Genomic DNA, 22,876 nt, shown 5'->3' with positions numbered 1-22,876 from the left:
GTCCTTCATCCTTCCGCTCTCCTGCAGGTGCGGGTGAGGCTCTGAGCCTCCTGCCCTCCCACAGCACCTTTCTTGCTTGCTCAATCCCCCTACAGGATCTTCTCCAGGAATCCCAGCTGGGTCTGGTTCAGGGAAACAGAGGTCTTGGAGCTGTGACAATGGTGAAGAGCTGGCATGCTGACATTTCCGTGTGGAGCAGACGCGAGTTTTCATTGACGGGTCAGCTCCAGCCAGATTCCAGGAGAGAGGCGACAGATCGAGACGGAGGCCTCGCTCTCTGACCTCCAGAGACATCTCAGCTGGGTCATATATGGTAAACTGGTGATTCTGCTAGCTCCTTCCACAGATATTCCATTGTAATTTTAGGGGCTGGGAAGGTGGCTCAGTAGTAGAGTGCTTGCCTTGCATGCATGAAGCCCTGGGTTCGATTCCTCAGCACCACATAAGGACCGGAAAAAAAAGAAAAGAAAAGAAAAAAAACCCCCACCTCCATTGTAATTTTATTGTCGTTCATTGTTTTTGTACCTCATAACCTGGCCCTAAATGAATTGTTTATGTGTGCATGTGTGCCAGTACTGGAGCTTAAACCTAGGGCCTAGATGTGCCCCCTTAGCTTTTTTCCCTCAAGGCTGATTTTCTACCAGTTGAGCCACAGCTCCACTTTTGGCTTTCTGGTAGTTAGTTGGATATAAGAGCCTCAGACTTTCCTGCTCAAGCTGGTTTTGAACCACAATCTTCAGATCTTGGCCTCCTGAGTGGGTCACTAAATATATTTTAAAAGGGAACTCTAGGATACTTTAAGCAAAAGGAATAACCACTAGAATAACTGTAGATCCCTCCAGTACCACATGACAGTGAAATTATTCATATTTTCTCATTCTCTTCTTGCACTCAATGAAGGCAAAATCGAGAAATGACTCCAGGGTGCGTCCTTTGCAACCTCATGTAATCCTAAAATCAACCATTCTTGGCTTTCTTTAAAATAGCAACCTAAGCCGGGCGCTGGTGGCTCACGCCTGTAATCCTAGCTACTCAGGAGGCTGAGATCTGAGGATCGAGGTTCAAAGCCAGCCCGGGCAAGAGAGATCGTGAGACTCCTATCTCCAATAAACCACCAGAAAACCGGAAGTGGCACTGTAGCTCAAGTGGTAGAGCGCTCGCCTTGAGCTGAAGAGCTGAGGGACAGCGCCCAGGCCCAGAGTTCAAGCCCCACGACCGACCAGAAAAAAAAAAAATAGCAACCTCATGTGGGCTTTCTTTTCTTTTCTTTTTTTCTTTCTCTCTTTCTTTCTCTCTTTCTTTTTCTCTTTCTATCTTTCTCTCTCTCTTTCTCTTTCTTTCTTTCTTTCTTTTTCTTTCTTTCTTTCTTTTCTTTTTGCCAGTCGTGGGGCCTGAACTCTGGGCCTGGGCGCTGTCCCTCAGCTCTTCAGCTCAAGGCTACCACTTGAGCCACAGCACCACTTCTGGCTTTTTCTGCTTATGTGGTGCTGAGGAATTGAACCCAGGGCCTCATGCATGCAAGGCAAACACTCTACCACTGAGCTACCTTCCCAGCCCTCATGTGAGTTTTCTTTAAAAAAAAAAAAAGGCAGGTGCTGGTGGCTCACACCTGTAATCCTAGCTACTCAGGAGGCTGAGATCTGAGGATTGCAGTTCAGAGCCAGCCCAGGCAGGAAAGTCCATCCAATTGATCACCAAAAAACCAGAAGTGGAGTTATGGCTCAAGTGGTAGAACACTAGTCTTGAGAAAAAAAAAGTTCTGGGACAATGCCCAGGCCCTGAATTCAAGCCCAGGACTGAAACCCCTCCATCCCCCTAAAAAACCCTTTCTACCATGTTTTATAATTTTCATGGCAGAGGTCCATCACCTCCTTGTTAGGTTTATTCCTAGAGTTTTGAGGTTTCTTGGAAGCTGTTCCATCTGCTCTCTCCACCTGCTCATTGTCGCTACACAAAAAGGCTTCTGATATTTGTGTATTGATTTCCTATCCTGATACTTTGCCAAAGGTGTCTATGTGCTACAGTTCTGAGATGGCGCCTTTAGGCAAATATGAGCAGTCTGACTTTATTCCCTCTTTGGGTCCCTTTTATGTCTTCTCTTGTCTTACTGCTCTGACTAGGAATTCTAGTACTATATTGAACAGGAGTGTCTTGTTCCTGGTTTCAAGCAAAATGGTTTCAGGCAGTTTCTTGCCATTTAGTACAATGTTGGCTATAGGTTCGTCACATGTAGCCTTCATTATGTTGAGGAATAAATCCAATGGAATAAATCACAACCTACCAGAACCTTTGAGACACAGCAGAGGCAGTGCTAAGGAAAGTTCATAGCTTTGAGTGTCTATGTCAACAAAATAGAGAGGTCTCAAGTTAATAACCTAATGACACACCTCAAGCTCATAGGAAAGCAGCCAAACCCAAAAATAGTAGTGGAAACAAATACTAAAAGTAGGGTAGAAATCAATGAAGTAGAAACAAAAAAAAAAAAAACTATACAAAGAATTAACAGAATGAAAAGTTGGTAAATCTTTAGCCATTCTGACCAGGAGAATCACCCAAATAAATAAAATTAGGGAAGAGGAAGGTACTATCACAACAAATACAAATGAAATCAAGAATATCAAACAAACTGGAAAATCTAGCAGAAATGAATATATTCCTAGATAACCTCAATCTACAAAACTTAGACAAGAGGATAGAAACCATTTAAACAGATGGATAACAAGTATTAAGATTGAAACAATAATTCTCCCAACAAAGAAAAGTTCAGGACCTGATGGATTCACAGCTGAATTCTACAACATCTTTAATGAAGACCTGGCACCAGTCAAACTTTTCCAAGAAATAGAAAGGGAGGAATCACTACTCATTCTAGAAAGCCAGCATTCCACTCTTCCAGAAGACAGACAGGGACTTGACAAATAAAGTGACCTACAGACCAATCTCCTTGATGAACATAGACACAAAACTCCTCAATAACATACTGGCTGAATTCAATTAAGCAACAAAAATAGTATAAGGATCAATTGACTTCATCCCAGGGATGCAAGGATGGTTCAATATATATAAATCTATAAATGTAATGAACAAAAGAGCAAGAATCACATGATCATCTGAATAGTTGCTGAAAGATCCTTTGACAAAAACCCAATAAAACCTCCTATTTTGTTGTTGTTGCTGGTCATGGGACTTGAACTCAGGGCCTGAGTGCTGTTCTTGAGCTTTTATTCTCAAGACTAGTGCTCTAACTCTTTGAGCCACTTCTGTTTTTTAGGTAGCTAACTGGAGATAAGAGTCTCACTGTCTTTCCTGCCTAGGCTGGCTTTGAGCTGTGGTCTTCACTCAGATCTCAACCTCCTGAGTAGATAGGACAAAGGGTAGCTAGGAATAGAAAGATCACACCTGGCCTCAGTTTGTGAAACCTGCAAAGGTGAAGAAGAATCAATCTGGAACAGCCAGTCCTTTGGAGATGAGGAGTCTTTGAGAGCTCCAGGGAAGCGATTCTTCTCTTTCAATCACCTCCCAGCCTCAGCACTGCCCAGGGCCGAGCCCTGGAGTCTTTGGCTCCTGCTGTGGGTGGCAGTGAAGCCCATGCCCAGCCTGCCTCTGTACACAAACGCCTTTGGGATTACCTACTCACCCACCTACCATGTGGGAAATCCTTGAGTTCTAGGTTCTAGGAAAGCGAGAAAACATTCTTCTGGGCAGGCCAAAGAGCATTGAACTCCATGCTTTATCATTTGATCTAGAAGGTAATAAGCTACAATAAGCAAGGACAGAAGAGAAAAAAAAACAAAACAAGGCAAGGCCTTTTGCCCTGTGGTGCTTTTGGAGTGACTGCTGTGATGGTATAAAGGAGCCATGTACAGCCATTGGTGCAGGGGCCCCTTGGAAAGTTGCTCTCTCCCCCATTCCCTCCCAACTCCTCATGGGACTCTTCAGAGTTATATTTAGGGCCATTTTTGCAAAATACCTTTTGACCCACATGGCATGAGGAGGGCTGTGGTACTGGGTGTCCTTGCGAGCGGCCCTGCACGCCCAGAGTTCTTGAACTGAGTGTCTCTGGGGAATCCGTCAGAACACCAAATGAGCATTGATTGGTAACTGTGAAAATGCTGAGCAGCAAGGACAAAGATGGACTCAGAGGGTTGTCTGGCCCTTCTGGGAGGAACACGGCGTCCTCTGAGGGTCAGGATGCCTGTCCTCTCCGTGGGACGTGGGTGTCGGGATCTCTATCCACACACGCAGCATGATGCTCATGCCAGAAGTGCGGGCAATGGAGTTGTTTTCCTGGAGCCTGGCTGACAACCCTGAGCTGACATTCTAGAGACCAGATCTGGCTGGCAAGTACAGCTCACGTGGAGAGAGGCACCGGGGTGGTGAGCTAGACCTAAGATGCCTCTCCCTGTGAGTTAGAGGCAGATTTGTAGCACACTATAGACACGTTGGGGCTGTTATAATTACTAAAGAAATTCTGTTCACTCAGGAAGTTCTGATGATGACTTTGCATTATTTAATCATGCACCAATAGATGGGTGAGGGAGAGGTCAAACATCAGTCATGAGACATATTCAGGTAACTGCGGGATTCAGCATTTCCCAGAGTTCACTGGTCTACTGGCTACATGCTCTAAGCTCATAAGTAAGTCAAGAACCCATGTGCACAGACCTTGCATCCACTTCTGTGACCTGGGCAGCACAAACCTTACGTCTGTTGGATGGTGCAGGGGGTCGGATCACGGAGTCACATGGCTTCCCTGTGAATGGTTACACAAAGGCAGCTGCTGCAGGACCAAACACCTCAATTCCAACGAATGCTATTGATGTGAGGGCAGGGGCTGCTGGGCTTACCCCTCCTCTCCTTCACAGGCACCTCCACCCTGCCACACACCCAGCCTGCCCATCTGTTGCTCCAGAGGATGGCTTAGCGTAGGGAACTCTCCTGACCCGGGCCACTCTCTGGAGAGAAGCAGGGAGCAGAGCCCTGTCCTCCAGGGAGAACATTGCTCCAGCATGCCCCTTCACCTTAATCCAAAGCACTTCTTAGATTTCACTATCAGGGCTGCCCGTGGCTGACCCCCACGACGGATGAAGGACAGGCTAGGGCAGAGATAAAGGAACTGCCTGTACAAGCAAAGTGGACCCAGGAAGGGGTGGCCAGGAGTGAAGTCCTCCCTAGGCAGTGCTCCAGTTCATCCTGAGTTCTGCCTCTGTTTCCCTTGGGATCAGTGCTAATTAACGGGTGTCCCTTTGTGGCAGGCAGCGAAAGGCATTTTGAAGTTACACTATTGGTGCCCACACAGAAAGGAAAGTCTAAAAAGAAGACTCTGACTTCTCCTCAGTTGTCATGCTGATCAGATGACCCAGTGGCTGGCGAGTTAACCCAGCAGGGACAGAGGGCCCTGAGCCCAGGCCTGCTGCTTTAGATTTCCAAGGGCTTCTTTTGCCCAGGACTGAGCTGCTGTGTCTCTCTCCAGCTGTGCTGCAGCCCAGCGGGGCAGCTGGGATACGCTGTTCCTGCGCCCAGGAGATGCTTCCTAGAGCCTTGGGGGACTTGTGCAAAGCTTTGCAGGGGTGGGGGGCAGATCATTCATGTACTCATAAAGGGCTCAGCATCCCTCTTCCGTGGGATGACTATGGCAGTTCTTCCGAGTGAGCTACGGGACACACGAAGTACTGGAATACGTTATGGACAAGTGTTGGAATTGCTGGACACACATGTCCATCTGCTGATCCTAGGAGGCCTCCTAGGACTCAGGACTTCAAACCCATTAAGGGTCCAAACTTGCAGTGCTCCCTGAAGACGGTGCGTGGCTTCATGCACATAGGTAGTAACAGACAAGATGAGAGGAAAGGGGGGGGGGCATTAGATCAAGGAAAATTAAACCACTGGCAGGATGCTTCAGAAGTGCTTGAAAATCTTTATTATTATTATTGTAGCTGTACTGAGGATAGTGCTTAGTCTACCACCTGAGCCACACCCCAGCTCTTTCAGTTTTAGATTGTCTTTCAGATAGGGTCTCTCAATACCTTTGCAAGGGCTGGAGTCAGATGCAAAACTCCATCTCCCTCTAGAAACAGGATCAATCCCTTCAGCTGGGATTAATGTACCTCCCTGCTCAGCTGGCCTAAGTAATCTGTCTTCTGCCTCTGTTTGGTTGCAGGCCTCTACTCCAGGTGCAGCTTTTAAACATCTTTGAGTCAAGCATTACCACAAGCCCGGGAAGAGATGCAGCACTAAGCCGGCCTCACCCAGAAACAGACTCCCAGCTGGCCATGGAGCCAGTGGCTCATGCTTGTAATCCTAGTTACCCAGGGAGCTGACATCTGAGGCAGAAATGTGACAAGACTCTTATCTCCAGTTAACCTGCAAAAGTCCCAAATGGAGCTGTTGGGGAGGGGGGTGGAGAGGAAAACCTGGGAGAAAACAAGGGAAGAGGTGACACTTCAAAATGTACCCATTCCCTGCCCTATGTAACTGTAGCCCCTCTGGGCCTCATCTTTACAATAAAGTATTTTAAAAAAGAGGAAAAAAAAAGTAGAACTCTGACTCAAGCGGCAGAGGGCCAGCCTGGAGTGAGAAAGCTCAGGGACAGGGCCCAGCCCTGAGGTTGAGCGCCAGTTCTGGTGTGTGGGTACACACACACACACACACACACGCGCGCGCGTGCGCGCGCGCGCACACACACACACACACACACACACACGAGCAACGACACGACTTCCCCCTTCTGACATTGAAGTGAGGACGGATCTGGAGGGAGGGCAGGACCCCTGGCCATTTGCGCTGCATTCCATGTCCCTTCCTGCTTCTGACCCGCATCTTGGGAAGCAACACACTTGTAAAGAATTCCCTTAGGAAGGAACCCCCCGGGGGGGCTGTGGACCCCTGGCATGTCCCATCTCCCCGGAGCGGGTGCTGGGGACTGGAGGTCCTTCCCGCCCGGCTTCGTTCCGATGGTCAGCGGAGGAGGCAGGGCACCCCACCCAGAGCCCCGGTGCCAGGCCGGCGGGGACTCGGATGGAGCGCGCCTGCAGGGGAGGGGAGCGAAGGGCCGATGCCCGTGGGCAGCCGCGGTGACACGGGCTCGGAACTCCAGGACGCGGGGCGGACACCTCGGCGCCCCTCTGCGGCTGGGGAGGCGGCACGTGGACCCCGGCCCTGGGCTTCCGGCCCACGCCCACCCTCGCCGCCCGCAGTCCCCGCCGCCCCGCGGCTCCAGACGTGCGTGGCGCAAGTCCTGGCGCAGGGGAGGGCGAATCCCACTCCCGCACCCCGGTGGGGGGCGGGCGCGACCCCGCAGAGCCCCCTGATGAGCCGGCGTTGCGGCTCTGCGGCGGGCAACCCGGGGCCTGTGCGTGCGCGTTTCGGGGTGGGTCGGGCCTACACCGACGCTGCGACAAGAGATGGACCCGGAATCGGCTCCGGTGGGACCCGGAGCCGGGTCGGCTGCGCGGCGGCCCGGGCACGGCGGGGCCGGGCAGCGACGCCGCACGCCGCGCACTTCCTGTGCAACGCGCGCCGCCTCCCACCGCCCGCGAGCCCCGGGCCGGCGCCAGGCCCGGCCCCCGCGGCCCCCGCGAGCGGCTGGGGGCGGGGCCCTGCCCTGCGCGCCCCGCGGGGCTCGGGGCCGCCGGGCCGCCGCCCGGACTCGTGCCCGCAGCCCCGCCGCAGCCAGCCGCCCGCCATCCCTCCGGCCGGGGAGGCGGCGGCCCGGCCCCGGCCCCGGCTCCCGGCGGCTCGATTCCGGGCCCAGGCGCCTATCCCGGCGCGCGGGCGGCCCGGGAGGCCCTGCCGGGCAGGAGTCGTGGGGCAGATCCGGGCGGCGAACCGCACCTGCCGGGCGCAGCACCGCGGGGAGGCCGGGGGCGGAGCCGCGCGCCAGGCGAGCGTGGCCGCGCGCCGCCCGGGGAGGAAAACTTTGTGGCCCGGCCGGGGAGCTCGGCCGCGCGGGCGCGGGCGCGGGTGCGGCGCGGGCGGGGGACCGCCTGAGCCCCGCGGGCTCGAGTCGGGGAGGGCGGACGCCCCGCGCCGGTCCCCGCCGGGCGCCGCACGCGTCCCGGCCCCGCCTCCTGCCCGAGCCCCCGCGAGGTGTCTCCGGGCTGGCACGGCCGGGGCGGGGTGGGGGGCAAAGAGCGCGCGGCTCCCGCCCAACGGCAGCGGCAGGGGCGGCGAAGGGGACCGAACCCCGAGGGCGAGGCGCCGGCACCCGCTGCCGGCGAAAGTTATGGGAAGCGCGACCATGGACGCCAAGAAGAAGAAAGAGGCCGGCGGCCCTGGCGGGAGCGGCGGGAAGAAGAACCCCGGCCCGAAGCGGCGGTCGCTGCGGGTGCACATCCCGGTGAGTCTGGGCCGACGCCCAGGCGGTTGACGCGGGCGCCCCGCGCGGGGATCTCGGGGCGCCTGCCGTGGGAGGGGGAGCGCACCGACGGGGGCCGAGTTGGGCGTCGGAGCTGAAGCTGGATGTCGTCCCCCACCCGCGTGCGGCCGGGGTTCGGGCGTCCCGGGTCGGCCGGGGCTGCCGCGGCGGAGCGGGACGCGCGGCGGGGCGCAGCCGGGGTCCCGCGGGTGCGGGCGCGGGCGCGGGGCGGCGTGTTTTGCTTTGTTTTGCCGAGCAGGGCCGGCGGCGGGGTTGGGGTTGGCGGGACGGGGCTGGGGGAGTCGGGTAGCTGCGCCCCGAATGCGTCTCCGTCTCCAGCAGTTCGCGGGACGCGTCGGGCTCGCGCGCGGGCCGGGGGGCTCCTCCCTGGGGCTCTGTGCTCTCTGGGGCTAGGGGCGAACTTCAGCCTCGGCCACGCCAGCAGTCTGGGCTGGACTTTGGCGACGCAGATCGATCGGTGTGTGCGGTGGAGCTGGTCCGGCGGGGCAGGAGGAGCGGGGCGGGGTCGTGCGCCCCCCCTTCCCGTCCCCCACAGGCCGGAGGCCCGGTCCTCACCCCGGAGGGCTAGGTGGTGCAGGAGGCCCCCTCCGGGCCGCACACGTGCCATGGGGCCAAGTGGGGTGCGCTGTGATCCCCACATCCTCCCAGGGTGGGACCCTTCCCTGGCAGGGACGCCGGACGCATTCTCTCTGCGCTCTGCCAGCAAAGCCCAGGCCGTCCCGCTCCCCCCAACCCCCCCGGGGTGCGGACCCGAGCTTCGGAGGGAGGTGAACCCCTCACACGTCTGATGGTTGCCTGGAGGAGCAGCCTGAAGTTGGGGATCTCTCCCTCACCCTGGAAGCCCAGGGACGCTGGGCTGTGTGGTCACCATGAGCATTACCCAAATACGGCGACCAGGGTTTTATTTGGAAAAAAAAATCCTGATTACATCACTGATAGGTGACATTTAAACCGAATTTATGCATTGAAAATGAGGCATTGCTTCCAAAATCTGTAATCACCAGCCAGCCACCTGTCCTGCTTGTTACCTGGAGAAATAACGTCCCTGGCCGGCCTGCTTTACAGGGCTACTGAAATAAAATGATTTAGGTAAAGCTCTTTACAACGGAAAGTGTGGCTATTACCTACAGGTTAGAGTGTCTCATTTGAAAAGGGAGGGAGGGGACGGGAATGTGACATTGTCCAGTGAGTGGGCAATGCTTAGGAAAGCCTGATCCAAGTGCTGTGTGTGTGCGCACACACTTCTGGGGGCAGTGCCAGTGGAAATGGTAAAATTCAGAACCAGTTAAGGGACAGAGAGGTCACATTGAACGTGGGAAGCACCAGCTGTGGGTGGGATGCTCTGACCACTCAGCGTGACCCAGCCCTCTGCCCAAAGGGTCGTCACTCAGTTGTTCCACAGTGGTTATCCGGGTGTGTCCATGTGCCGGACTTCTGTCCTCCCCCGCCTCGGTTGCTGGTGGGATGAGTGGGCTGCTTCATCTACTCATTCTTTCCCATTGGTCACGGGGCCAGGAGAGGAGAGAGTTTAAACCTGGCTGGAAAAGTAAGGATTCTAAGTGTGGGCTAACCAGTGATCCCAGGCCATTTGCTGACCAGGGCGGACAGCAGCAGTATGGAGGGTTAGGAGGGAGAGCTATGGTCCAAGTGTACAGAGGAACTCAACACCCAGAGGGAGCGATGCAGTGGCCGCCTCCAGAGCGGGGAAAGCCATGTCCTGTGAAGGGAGTAAGGACAGAGGTCCTAGGGAGGACTGGAGACCAGACCAAGCAGGCCTTGGAAACAGGGTTGGCAGACATGATACAACATGTCCCGTTAAAGTGGGATTTCAGATAAGAATAGGACCCTGGGCGTTCTGTTCCTTAGGCCCATGTTTAAGTTCACCTGAGTTTCTCTCTGCCTCAAGTTCCCTGGGCATGGTGGCTTGCTGGGCTTAGTGCAGGGCCCCGGAGCAGCTAGTCTAGTGCCCTGAGAGCTCTCCACCATGGGTGACGTGGTTGGTGTAGCTGGCAGCCATGAGCCCCATTTTGGGAGGCATAGTTGTGTTCAGAGTGCACCTGCTGACTTTCCTGGCCTCCTGGATCCACACACCCCACTGGGCTGCTGGCGGTGCCTGACTTAAGCTATGGAGTCTAAACTTAGACGCCATGAATAGATGATGCAATAATGTTCCAGAAAAGCCATTTGGACTCAGGGCAGAGTGGCATGTAAGGGCCTTGATGGTGTGCTGATGAGCTGACCTCAAGCCATGTGGGGTGAAGGCCTGCGGGCCCATAGGGAGGGCAGGGGCTGGGGAGGAAGGGCGAGGGGACGCCTGGAACAGCAGGTCTGCTGCTGTCTGGGGTCAGAAACAGTCTGGAGGCATGGTATGAGGGGAAACCAGGGCTTCCTCACACCCATGTGTGTTTGTGCTGAGGGCTACACACACACCCAGGAGGATCCACATCTGCTTCCTCATGCCTGAGTTGGGAGACAGTGGTGTCCGAGCATGGTTCGGATTCCAAGGAGTCGCTCCGAAACATGTTGGGACTGGAAGGTGTGGTCACTTGGTGCCATCCAGGGCCTCCGGTGTTGAGTAGCTTGTCTGTTTGTCCAGCTGGACCTTGGCTGCCGTCTCTAGCATGCAGCAGAGCAGTGGCTTGTGGAGTTGGGAAATGGCTGCGTAGCTCTGGGCTCTGATCAGTTTGCCTGTTGCCCTGGTTATTCTCTTTGCTCCAGTGGCAGCGGGGCTGTAGCTGGCCAGAGACTACAGCTGCTCAATCACTTCTAAACTGCACAGGACCGACCGCTGGGCACTGAGGATGGGAAAACGGCCCCTGGGTCAGGATGCATTGGCTGATGTCTTGCAGGCTAAACATCAGCCTCTTCCTACGCCAGCATGGGTTGCTCCGTGGGCAGAGCACGGAGGCTCGTTGAGGTCAAGTGGTGCTGGGCCTGGACCGGAGCCAGCGCTTCAGTGATGGGCACCGTGGCACGCCCGTGCCCTGCCTCCGCTTTTTTTTTCCCCCTGGTATAAATGAGCAATAATGGCAGCATTGCGGGCGATGGGAATGACTTTAGCTAATTCACTGGAACAGTGGCTGTGGGTGGCATCCAGCTTTGAGAGCAAGCGTACATTTTTCCCCCGTCTGGGAAAAGGCAGCCTCCCTGTGAAAGCTAAAATCCCTGGTCTTGTGGACATGCTGTAGTCAAGTTACTATTGGATGCCAGGTTGTAGGTCTTGGTACTGCCTGAAAGCTGGGGGCAGGGCTGGCAGCCAGGGGAGGAGGGAGGGAGGGCATCAGGAAAAGGACCCGAGCGAAGCAGGGGCTTGTGGGGACACTGAGGCAGCCAGGGTCCGATCCTTCACCACTGGCTAGGACACTGGTGATAGACTGCATGTACGCTTGGCTCTCTTGGGAGAAAGGCTCCAGAAATCTTTCCAGATGTTAGGCTCACTGGAGACAGAGTAGAATGAGAGCCCCGCAAGCAGAAGGTGTGAAGCCATGACTGTTCTCACGTCGCCTCTGCCTATACATGGCCACCGGGAGCCTCACTCCGAAGCGGAGATGCCCACCTCTGTGTGGGTGAGGTGTCCGTGGCTGCCGGTGGAGCCGTGTGGTGTTGTGTTTCCTGCCTGCCCCTTACCCCATGGGAACACCCTGGACTGGAGTTCTAGGGAAAGGAAAGGCGGTGATGTTAGCATAGAGCTGTGAGCCTTGACCTTGGCCTTGGCTAGTTTGGATCTTGAGCCTTTAATTAGTTTGGGTTAGCCTAATTTAGGCAGTGTTTTTCCATTGTTTTTCACTGTTCTTGGAGCAGCTTAAGTAATGTGTGTTAAAAAAAAAAAAAAAGTAAAATGTTAAATGTTTAAAATGTGAAATCCTAGATCTCAGCCTAGACCTATGGGATCAAAATTTCTTAAAACAATTTTAATCTTTAAATAGTTGTGCAACTGAATGAGAATGTGAGGGAGAGACCCACGGCTCTGTCCTGACTGGTGTTTGGAACATGTGATTTCCAGTTTCCCCCTGCTAGTGCCTCGTCCACTTCTTCTGTTTCTGTGCGTTATTCCTTTTTTTTGTGTCTATTCATCCATCCATTATCCATCCATCACTTATCTATCTGCCTATCTACCTATTTGTCTACCCTACCTATCATCTCTCCGTCTTCTAACCATCATCTGTACTTTTCTAGCTGTCGGTCAAAGGAGGTCTGCTTGGCTACAGACTTCTCAACAAAGGCAGGCTATTTCTGGCTTCCACATAAAGACAGATTCTCAGTTTGGCCTCCAAACAGAGTAGCTCAAGTGGCGTGAGCCTGTTAGGCCACACTGGAAGGGTTCTGGACCCAGCTCTTCAGTATCTTGTGTCCCCATGACTCTTGTCAGGCCCAGAGTATACTCTCGGGACCTCTGGGAGCCCGGCTGCTTGGTGTTGAGCCGCAGGGCTGTTCTGAGCTCTGGTTCACAGATGCAGCATGGACACTACTTCTCCTTGGGAACATGAAGAGGCTGAGCCGGCGTGGTGTGGAGTGGTGCCAGAGCTTGGGCAGAGCGCTCTGGTGGAGGGCACAGGCCAGGAGGGAAAGGGCTGCTAACGAGCCACTGTGATTCCCTCCTTCCACGCTACCACAGCAGGCAGCCTGGACCTCCTCTGGCTGGACATGGGAGAGTAGCACAGAGCACATGCAAAGCCATGGGTTTGCGGAATCCCACACTTGTGGGGTGGTCACAGATGACCATTCATGAAGGTGCACATGCAGTGTGCGCCCTTGCTCTGCTTTCCATGCATGGGAGCCTGGTGGTGGGAAGGCTGCCCACCGGTGAGTGCAGACACTTGATCCTGCGGCCATCTCTGTGCTGAGGCTCCCGGAGGGCTGGCCTCTGGTCTGCCAGGCAGCCAGGCAGCCGTCTTCCCTGCTTGTTTGCTTTGCATGGCTTTCCTCCCCGGGTCCCATCTTTCCTGGCCAGAATCTCCCCTGGCCATCGTGGCCTGTGTAAGTCACAGTTGACTGAACACTAGGTAATTAATTGACTGGCCTGAGGTGAGCTGAAGAAATGATTTGGGAAAACTTAACTCCTTGCGCTCTCTCTCAGCGGCTCGGACTTCGTGTGCATAACTCTTTTCAGAGAGCTGTGTTCTCTAAAACTTCCAGATAACTCTGTTATTTATGTCTAACATATAACTGCCAGGATGCTGTTTCCTGGCTGTTTTACTCTTTGCACTGTCCCTCTCTGATCTGCTCAGCTCCCTGCCAGGGACTTTCCACTTCTGGGCACCTTTCTTCTCCGTTTCTGGGGAGCTCTGGCCTCTCACCAGGCCGGCCGGTTGGGGGAGCGTCTGCCCTCCCAAGCCCAGGCTCTTTGCTCGCGGCTCCTCTACCCGCCCTCACTCTGCCCCAGCATGAGCCATACACATGACCACCTGTGAAACACCAGGTGTCTCCCATTTCTTTCTTTCACCCATCTTGATAACCCCCAAATCTCGTCAGCATCTTTTCAATGTGGACCAAGCAGAGGCCGGTACATCGCTGAGCAGCCAAGTTGAAACAGCCCTTCATTTGCTTGGCTAGCCAGCTGTGACTGCGCTCTTAAGGGATCAGAGGGGCCACATGAGGGGTGAGGGCCGTGGCAGGGCGGGGCGGGCTGTGTTCCCTTAAGCTCAGCCACCCGAGACCCCCTGTGGCTGGGTGTGCCTGCTCAGCAGCCAGGGCAGAGGAAATGGTTAAATCCCCAGCCCCCTCCCCTCCCACCCAGCGCTGGCCTGCTTATCAGTCAGAATTGCCCTCATCTCTTCCCTCCACTACCTACTTTGAAAATAATTTCATCCCCGTTCTTTACTTCCTGTTGGCAGGACGCCCTCTCTGCCAGACTCATGGCTAGCCAGAGACCAATCGGCTTGTTTCTGGGCCTTGGGGCCTCTGCCAAAGTCTCGGTGATTTGGTGTACTCAGGCTGGGCAGCAGAGTTGCTGATGAATGTTCTACAGAGACCATTTTGCTCTCAGTAACCTTTTTCTGAGAAGCAGAGGTCTGCCCCTGCGGCTGTGGGAAGCCTGCCGCTCTGCTGTCCTGTGGGGACCCGCAGGAGGGCGGCGGCCATGTGGCCTCTTGCTGGGGAGAGGAGCTCTGTGGAAAGGGGCACACGCTCTCATTGGGTACATAATGGTGGAGAGCTGGAGAATTGGAAAGGCCATGTTCCTGGCTTGCCCCATGTTTGTGGGTCAGGTAGCTCATGGGTCTTTTGTGCCCTTATGCTGGGTCCTGTCGCAGCTGTGGAAGGTATGAAGTGAGCTGCAAAGCGGGAGTCCTAACTCACCACTTCCTTTGCATAGGGCCTTTGCAGATGGAATAAAGACATACATTGGGACGAGATTATTAGGGCAGGCCTAAATCTCACACCATCTGCCCATGTCTTTGTAAGACAGAAATTCAGGCACAGCAACACAGAGGGAAGAAGGTCATGTGGAAACTGAAGGCAGAGAGTGGAGGGATACTGCCACAAGCCAAGGAATGTGGGAAGACCAGAAGGTACGAGAGAGAAGCAGGAAGGATCCTCCTCTCCTGTGGGAGGGAGGGAGGGAGACGGGGCCGCTGACCTGACCTTGGCCTCTAGAACTGCAGGCGAAAGCCACCTGGTTGGGCCCTGGCAGGGCCCCTGCCCTGGGAGCACAGGGGCAGCGGCAGCCGTCCACAGTTCCTGTCTCTGTCCGTCCATCCCGGGGCACAGCGTTTTGAGGAGGAGCTCAGGCGCTGTGTACGGACAGGGCCTGCTCTGGCCTGGCCTGACATGGTGGGCCACGGCATCATGCGGGGTCTTTGCTTCCTCTACGTGCAGCTCTGCCTACATTTCCTGCAAGACCCGGACTTTCCTTAAACCACCTCCTGCTCCCAAGTGTGGTGGGGCTGGGCGAAAGCAAGCGTGGGCCCCAGGCCCGTGACTGTCTGGAGCACCTCCCCCGATCCCGTCCTGGGGCGGGGATGCAGACAGGTGGGGACAGGAAGGCAGTTCGGTCTCTCTGTTTCTAAGGTCAGACAGGCTCCACGTGCTCAGAGCACCAGTCCCACCAGCAGGCCCCAGTCTTGGGTTTGAAGCCAGCACAGCTCCATGTCCTGGGCCAACAGCATCCTGCCTGCGAAGGCTTCCCAGGGAGCACTATCCTCTGTGCAGCTCAGCTTTATTTCATCAGTATTACTATGTAGTACTGATTATCAGCTACTGTTGCCGTCACCGTTGTTAGTCTGGTTTAGATAGGCATTATGGAGCAGTTTTGATTGGCCAGATGTGAATGTTGATATGAGCCATCTCACCTTGTCTCTTCAGTTTGTCCCAGGGTTGGACTTCATACATGAAATATTATTAGCTGTTGTACTGTAGGAGAAAAAGTCTGGATGGGTGGTGGTGGCTCATGCCAGTAATTCTAGCTTACTCAGGAGGCTGAGATCTGAGGATCAGGGTTCAAAGCCAGCTCAGCTAGAAAAGTCTGTGAGACCCTTGTCTCCAATAAGTGGCGCTCAGGTGGTAGAGTGCTAGCCTTTAGCACAGAGAGGCTCAGGAACAGTGCCCTGGCCCTTAGTTCAAACCCTAGGACCAACAAAAGGGGGGGGGAGGAAGGGAGGAGAGAGAGAAAGAAGGAAGGAAAGGGAGAGAGAAAGAAGGAAGGAAGGAAGGAGAGAGAGGGAGGCCTGGTTCTTCAAGGTTCCTGGTGACTCCCACGGCATCTGCCGAGGGAAACGTCTCCTGCGACTCCCTGCATTTCGACCTCTCTGCTCAGCCCTGTCTGGTGTCCTGTGAACCATCAGAGCTGAACAAGGACAGCGGGTCAGCGTGTCCTGACCGTGGTGGCCGCTCCCACGGCTGGGCTCCCCATCTCTGGCTGCTCCTGGTGGCTTGCTGGGGTGACCAGGCCCCCTCTACTCTGCATTCAGCCCCTTTGTAGTTGATCTTTGTAGGTGTTTCTTGACCCTTCTCATTTCAAATATACCTATAACCGTCAGAGTCCTATGCTAGGAAGAATTCTCTAACTTTTTGTTTCCCAATGACTGAATGCTGGAAGGATCACTAAAACATGCATCGGGAGATGCGGGCCCTCAGGTTACTGGGGACCCGGGTCCCCCTTCATTTACACAGGCCTGTCCTGTGCCGTCATACTGAGTGGGCGGACGGGAGCCACGGGACGGAGCGGGACACACAGCCACCCTCTGACCAGCTCACAGCGACCACTTTCACATCATCAGACCAGCCAGCATGTTCTTCTTCACCGTTGGCTCTTTGTGCTAGGAAGTGTTGGTTGACACTTGGTCTCTGAGTTCATGCGGGGGCTCGGCTCGGGTGGAGGCCAGAGCGTCCTTGCTCCCCTGCCCATCCCCACCCCCACTGCCACGCTGGCTCCACGGTGGCCACCTGGGCAGCAGTGGAGAGCGCGTCTCAGACGGAAGTGTTCCTCCGGCTGTTGGCTCCGATGCTGGAGGTGAGAACAGACTGCATGCTTGTGAAGGGGAAGAGCCGCGGCCATGGAAGGCCACGGAAGACCACAGCCGAGGTCGGGAAGGACTTGTATACAGTTCACGAACCAGTAACTAAACCGCTGGGTCCGTCAGCACGTGCCACGCAGGGAGACATACCGGTGTCATGAACTGACGCAGCCTCCGGTTACTGCACACCGTGGAAGTGACACGGGGGATTTGTAGCTCTGTGCACACGTGTGTGCATTTAAGGAGGACTGGAGGGGAAGGCCTCCATTTGACTCCAGCACCTCGAGAATGGTGATTTGTCCCAGGGATAGGAGAGGGGTACAGGGTTGCCAAGCGGGGTCCCCCCAAAGCTTGATAGCCTCCTGGGCCCCCCGAGATGAGTGAATGGCTGAGATTGTTTGCCCCTGGGGAGAAGCCAGCGTCAGGAGAAAGAGGTTATTTGTCTTTTCCCCACTCTACCTGTCCCGTGCCCTTTGAGGTTTCTTCAGTGACCTTGGGCTCAGGCAATAGAATATTCTCTGCTTCAGACGGGGAGAGGCTGGACAGCGCTACCGCACTGGTACCGCTGTTCTGATCAGGGAGGGCCTCGGCCAGCTGACTTGCCTCTGGACTGCAGGAGGGGGAGTGACCCGGAGGGTGCCTGATGGCTCCCCAGGAAGCCAGAAAGATGGGGTGCTCGTCCTGGACCAGCCTGGAGAGCTTGAGTGTCCGGGCTTCAGGGACTCTGGGACAATGGAAAGCCTTCCCGAGGCTACAGGTGGGAGCTCACTTGCCTGGCCCTGCATCTGCTTCTCAGATCCGAGGTCAGGAGGCGCCTGAACACAGCTCTGCTTGAACAGGCTCCAGGCGCCTGTGATCTGCCCGAGTCCCTCCACTGCCGCCCCTTCTGTGGTCCACGGTGGTGCCCAGCCCTCAGGCTGCAGACAGGACTCGTTGTTCTCGAAAACACACCGTGAGGCCTAGTGGACTATTCTGGTTTTACCTGCAGGCGCTGAGCGGCCTCCACCGAGGGTCACGCTCCAGCACCGATCCTCGCCCGTCCACAAGGGCGAAGAACAGACAGGGAGAAGAAAGTTGTGAAGCAGTCACAACAAAGCCTCCGCTGGGTGTCTGGAACATTCTGTAGCTGGCTGTCCTGTGGGTGCCAGGGCTCTTTACTCCGCGTCTCTGGGAAGGTGTGGGCTTGGGCCCTGCCCGCCCGGCCCCACCGCTGCCTCCGCCTTGCCTCTCTTTCGGCTTCCAATCAGTTTTCTTTTTGGATACATTACCTGTCTCTGGTTAGGCCGTGGCTTCTGTGGAGTGTGCCATGCATCATCTGTTCCTTGCCACCTCTCGGCCCCCTAGGGTCCCCCACCCTCTGACCTGCCCCCCACAACACGGGGGCTGGTAAGGAAAACTAGAAGTCAAGCTAGGTCGGTGGCGAGAACAGATCCCAGATGGCCGTAGATTATACGCACAGCCAAGGGCAGGCATTCTTTCCAGAGAATCAGGGTGAACGGATTACTCACAAATTTTGTGGACACCAGATATTGAAAAGAGGAAAATTCAGACAAATGGCGTCTCGTGCAGGTTTTAGGATCTGATGTGCGTCGTTTGCTTTTCTGCTTTGTCTCCCCCCGGGGGAGTAAGGTGGGCCTTGTGCTAAGGGACAAGCAAAAAGACAAGCGTGCCAGAAGGGAGACGAGTCCTTCGGAAACTGGCCTGGCACCCAGACTCATGAGTAGGGAGGAAGGAGATGAGGCCCTTGTGCGTCCCCGCACAGTGCCAGCTCCCGGAGCGGGCCGAGAGTGGGCGGTGCGTGCTGGGGACGGGCGTGAATGCGGCCGGCACTCATGCAATGTCCTCATAAACAGGGCCGTTGCTGGGTGCAAAGGTTCACACCTGCAATCCTCACTGCCTAGGTGGAGATCGGGAGGCTCGTGGTGCTAGGCCAACCCTGGGCAAAAAATGTGCATGACAGCCCACCTCAACAGAAAGCTACGGGTGTAGTGGCACCTGCCTGTCATCCCAGTGAGGGCAGGAAGCCTAAATAGGAGGACCCAGATGAAAGGGACTCCCTAGCTCCCAGAACGACCAGGACAAAGGGGCTGGGCTTGTGCTCTAGTGGTAGAGCCCTGCTTAGCAAGTTCAAGACCCCGAAGGCTGAAGATGCCAAACCTTCATCCGGGAGAGAGTAGAAATGGGTCTGTGGGTCAGGAACTTGAGGTCCCATCTTGAGGGGAGACTGCTGAGAGTCAGGGTGGTGGGAGGGACTCTGACCCGCAGGCCCTGCCTAGAAGACTGTGTCTGCAGGAGGATGGGTTCCCAGACCCAGGGATCCCTGTGAAAAGAACATGGGTGGTGCGTATGTATAACCATGAGTGCCGGGGCCGGCAACTTGCAGGGCAGTGCAAATGCTCTGTGAACACTGACTGTCCGTGGTCCGGCACAGGGAGTGAGCCCCTGAAATGTCTGTGCACGTTTGGTACAGATGCAGTTCTTTCGCAAGTATTTCCCCTCTCTGGTTAGTTGGATCGGGGCACGGAGGTCCACTGTTCTGTGGCTCCTGCCTCCACCCTTTCCTCTCTTGGTCCCTCCAGCCGTGTCCGTGAGGGTTGAGGGAATGGGCCCAGGATGAGGTGGGGAGAAGCTAGGGCTCTGCCCACCCTTCAGAGCTGAGCCACAGGCTGGGGACAGGCCTGCCAGGGCCACGGGCTTGGGCCATCCAGCCCCTTAGCTTAGACAGTCCTACTGGGGGATTTGTAGTTGAGGGCAGTGCCTCCTGCAGCCTTGAAAAGGGAAGTAGGAAGGAGGCACATCATAATACCCTGAGCCCTGTGGACAGCAGGAGGAGCCTGTGTCTGTTCCGTCCCGTTCCTTCCTAGCAATGTGAAGCAAGAGGTCAGTGCCGTGGCGAAGGCAGAGACGCTGCTTGTCCTCCGTGGCCCCGAGGAGCGAGCTTTGGGGCTTCCAGGGCTGGTCAGGGTCACAGGCGAGCGGCTGCCTTCCGCTCATATCTGCAGCGGCATGGAGGTGTCCACCATTGTGTCCGCTCTGCCGATGGGGGACTGCCCCCCACCCCCAGCAGGGCAGCCGCAAGCTGGAGCCGTCTGGCACCTGAGCCCACATGCTGAACCACGCTGCCGAGCAGCCAGATGGTGCCAGAAGGAGGTGGGCAGCCCGAGAAAGCGTGTGCAAGGAGGAGGGTGTTTATTCCCAAGTGTTTTTATAGTTGGGCTTCTAGACACGTCCGGCTGGCTTTGTTTTTCAGTCTGCCCGGCGGCTCTGAGAGGCAGAGGGTCCCCGGTTTCTGTCCGGCTCGGAGCGTGCCTGACCTTGTCTGTGACACTGGCTTTGTTCCCTGGCCTCTTGGCCGGGAGCGACCCTGGCGTCACTCCTGTGTGCAGCCGCTGTGCCAGGCGTGCTCGGGAAGGCGGCGGCCCTCCGTGGTCCTCTTGAGCGAATTCCAAGTTACCTGAGTCTTTGTAATACTGCTTTCCAAACTGCTCGCTTTCTCTGGAGCCCCACAAGGAAACGGCTTTTTCTGCCCAGCTAGAGGAAACGGATGGGCGCCGGAGCCACTGGGCACAGTCGAGTCATTGCTTTTGTCGTCTGCTTTCCACCTCGTTCCTCTCCGTGCTCCATTCTCCTCCTCCTCCTCCTTTGTCTTGTTCTTCTGTCACTCTGCCCAGTTTCTATCGTTCTCCCTTTGACTCCTGAGAGCTAGATTTCATCAGGCTGGAGAAACCTGCCTTCTGACCCAGTTCTCATCCTGGGAGTCGCTGCGGTGTGGAGGCCGGGGCGGGCCTGGCACCTGCAGCCACATGCAGCAGTGTGCATGCTGTGGATGCAGCTGTGTGTCGGGCTGCCTGCGGCCATGCACAGCTGTGTGCATGCGGTGGATGCAGCTGTGTGTCGGGCTGCCTGTGGCCGTGTGCAGCCGTGTGCATGCTGTGGATGCAGCTGTGTGTCGGGCTGCCTGTGGCCGCGTGCAGCTGTGTGCATGCTGTGGATGCAGCTGTGTGTCGGGCTGCCTGCGGCCACGTGCACCTGTATGCATGCTGCGATGCAGCTGTGTGTTAGGCTGCCTGTGGCCACGTGCATCTGTGTGCATGCTGTGGATGTAGCTGTGTGTCGGGCTGCCTGCGGCTGCGTGCAGCTGTATGCATGCTGCAGATGAAGCTGTATTGGGCTGCCTGCAGCTGTGCAGCTCTGTGCATGCTGTGGATACAGCTGTGCGCCCCGCTGCGGCAGCCCCCCGCCGCTGAAATGAAACCCAGACACGCGCTCGGTGGCACTCGGCAGGCACCGGGCCAGGCTCTTGCAGGTGTTTGGCTCCTGAGGCCACCCTGGCCCTCCCTGGCTCCCTTAGTGCTCCAGGAAAAACAGGTCCTGGTGGAATGAGCCACTGTCCAAGGAACACAGCTGGCGAGGGCAGAGCTGACATTTGAACCTGCTGGGTTGTTTCTGAAGCTTCCACCAGCAAGGGAGGCGTGTGCAGTCCCACCAGGTGACTGCTGCTGCAGGGCCCAGACAGAAGCGCTTGCTGCAAGACTTTCTAGAACAATCTCGATAGGAGCTGGGACCAGAGTGGGCTTCCTCCTGCTGTGTCTCACTAGCTGGGTGACTGTACAGGCCCCTGGGCATCTCTGAACCTAAGTTCCACCACATCTGTAAGGCAGCCATGCAAATTCTTACCTAAGATTTGTTATAAGAATCGAGGGTCATACGAAGAGCCGCCCATGTAGCAGACTTGAGTACATTACTTTCTGTTAACTTTTAAAAATGGTTTGTATTGTTATCATAAAGGTGACGTCCACAGGAGTTACGGTTACATAAGTCAGGTATGTAATTTTTTTAAGTTGTCTTTCATCAGGTGCCAGTGGCTCACGCCTGAAATCCTACTCAGGAGGCCAAGATCTGAGGATCACAGTTCACAGCCAGCCCAGGCAGGAAAATCAGTGAGACTCATCTCCATTTAACTCCCCACCCCCCAATAAAAGAAGCCAGACATGGCACTGTGACTCAAATGGAAGAGCACTAGCTTTGACCAAAACAACAAAAACAAAACAAAAAAACAAAACACTCAAGCCTAGGGCTCAAGCCCAGGGACCAGCACAAAAAAACAAAAAAGAAGTTGTCTTTCATAGTTAGGCAAGATAGTGCACATTTACAATCCAGGAACTCAGGAGACTGAGGTAGAAAGATCTGAGTTCAAAGCCAGCCTGGACTATAGAGCAAGACCCTTAAAAAAAAAAAAAGCCCATAAAATTGCTTATCTTTGTTGAAGAACCCCCAAATCAGGATGCATGGCCCAAACCTGGTGAGGGCACAGGACTCGGGTTTTCTGTAGATTAACAAACTCCAGACTGTCCCTGATTTCCCCATTGTTACTGTTTTTCCTTCTTTTAATGAGATTTCGTCTTACTGCCCCACAAGCGTCATTTCAGCGGTGGAGATAGGGTGTAAATAAACATCACGGGGACCTGGGAGCTTGTATTCCAGGCAAGCAAACACGCCGTCTCCGTGGGGCCCATATGGCCGTGTGGGTGTGGTTCTGGGCCTGCGCCCAGGCCTGTTCTCCTCACTCTGCTGTCTGCCCACGGTCTCTCCCCACCCTCTCCTGCCCGCCCACCCCTTCCTTATGGTGCAGCCACATGCACCTGCCACATCTCTTGTGGGTAAGAACATTGCAGGGTCTGCCTGAGCAGTGGGATGTAGACCATGAGCTGGACGTGTGCGTGCGTGTGCGTGCATGTGTGTGTGTGTTTATGTGTGTGTACAGTCACCAGGGGCTAGGCAGCTCTGACAGCTCCTCTTGCTGTGGCCTTGGATCCAGACCTCTAGCTTTCCACCCTCCCCACAAGAACTCCCAGAAAACTGGGCCCCTTGAGTCTGCCCATCCCTGTGCTCGGAGCCAGGCCAGGGCCAGAAGGGCTGATCCCTCACCCTTGTCCAGTGCTTCACATTGAGGGGGGCTCCATGTGGCCGGAGCCCCACTGCCTGGCCCTGGTGGGGCCTCCGTGAGCCCAGCTTGACTCACGCTCAGCCCTGGTGGTGGAGGTCG

At 55.6% G+C, this 22,876-nt stretch overlaps 1 protein-coding gene across 3 annotated transcripts in view; it reads left to right on the top strand.

Moving 5' to 3' along the window:
- Positions 1–8,114: 8,114 nt before the first annotated feature.
- Positions 8,115–22,876, top strand: part of Prkag2 (protein kinase AMP-activated non-catalytic subunit gamma 2) — a 213,147-nt gene continuing 198,385 nt past the window's right edge. For 2 of the 3 annotated variants that reach the window (XM_042677170.1, XM_042677169.1), the window contains exon 1: positions 8,136–8,338. In XM_042677170.1, the coding sequence (XP_042533104.1) occupies positions 8,225–8,338 (114 nt within the window). In that variant the 5' untranslated portion in view covers positions 8,136–8,224. Of the gene's footprint in view, positions 8,339–22,876 lie in introns of all 3 variants that reach the window. The other variant, XM_042677172.1, reaches the window with a different exon arrangement.

Source organism: Dipodomys spectabilis, unplaced genomic scaffold (assembly GCF_019054845.1).
Source record: "Dipodomys spectabilis isolate Male_0828 unplaced genomic scaffold, ASM1905484v1 ptg000034l, whole genome shotgun sequence".
Lineage (NCBI taxonomy): Eukaryota > Metazoa > Chordata > Mammalia > Rodentia > Heteromyidae > Dipodomys > Dipodomys spectabilis.
The sequence above is the reverse complement of the archived record's forward strand: the minus strand, read 5'-3'. Positions and strand labels throughout refer to the sequence as shown.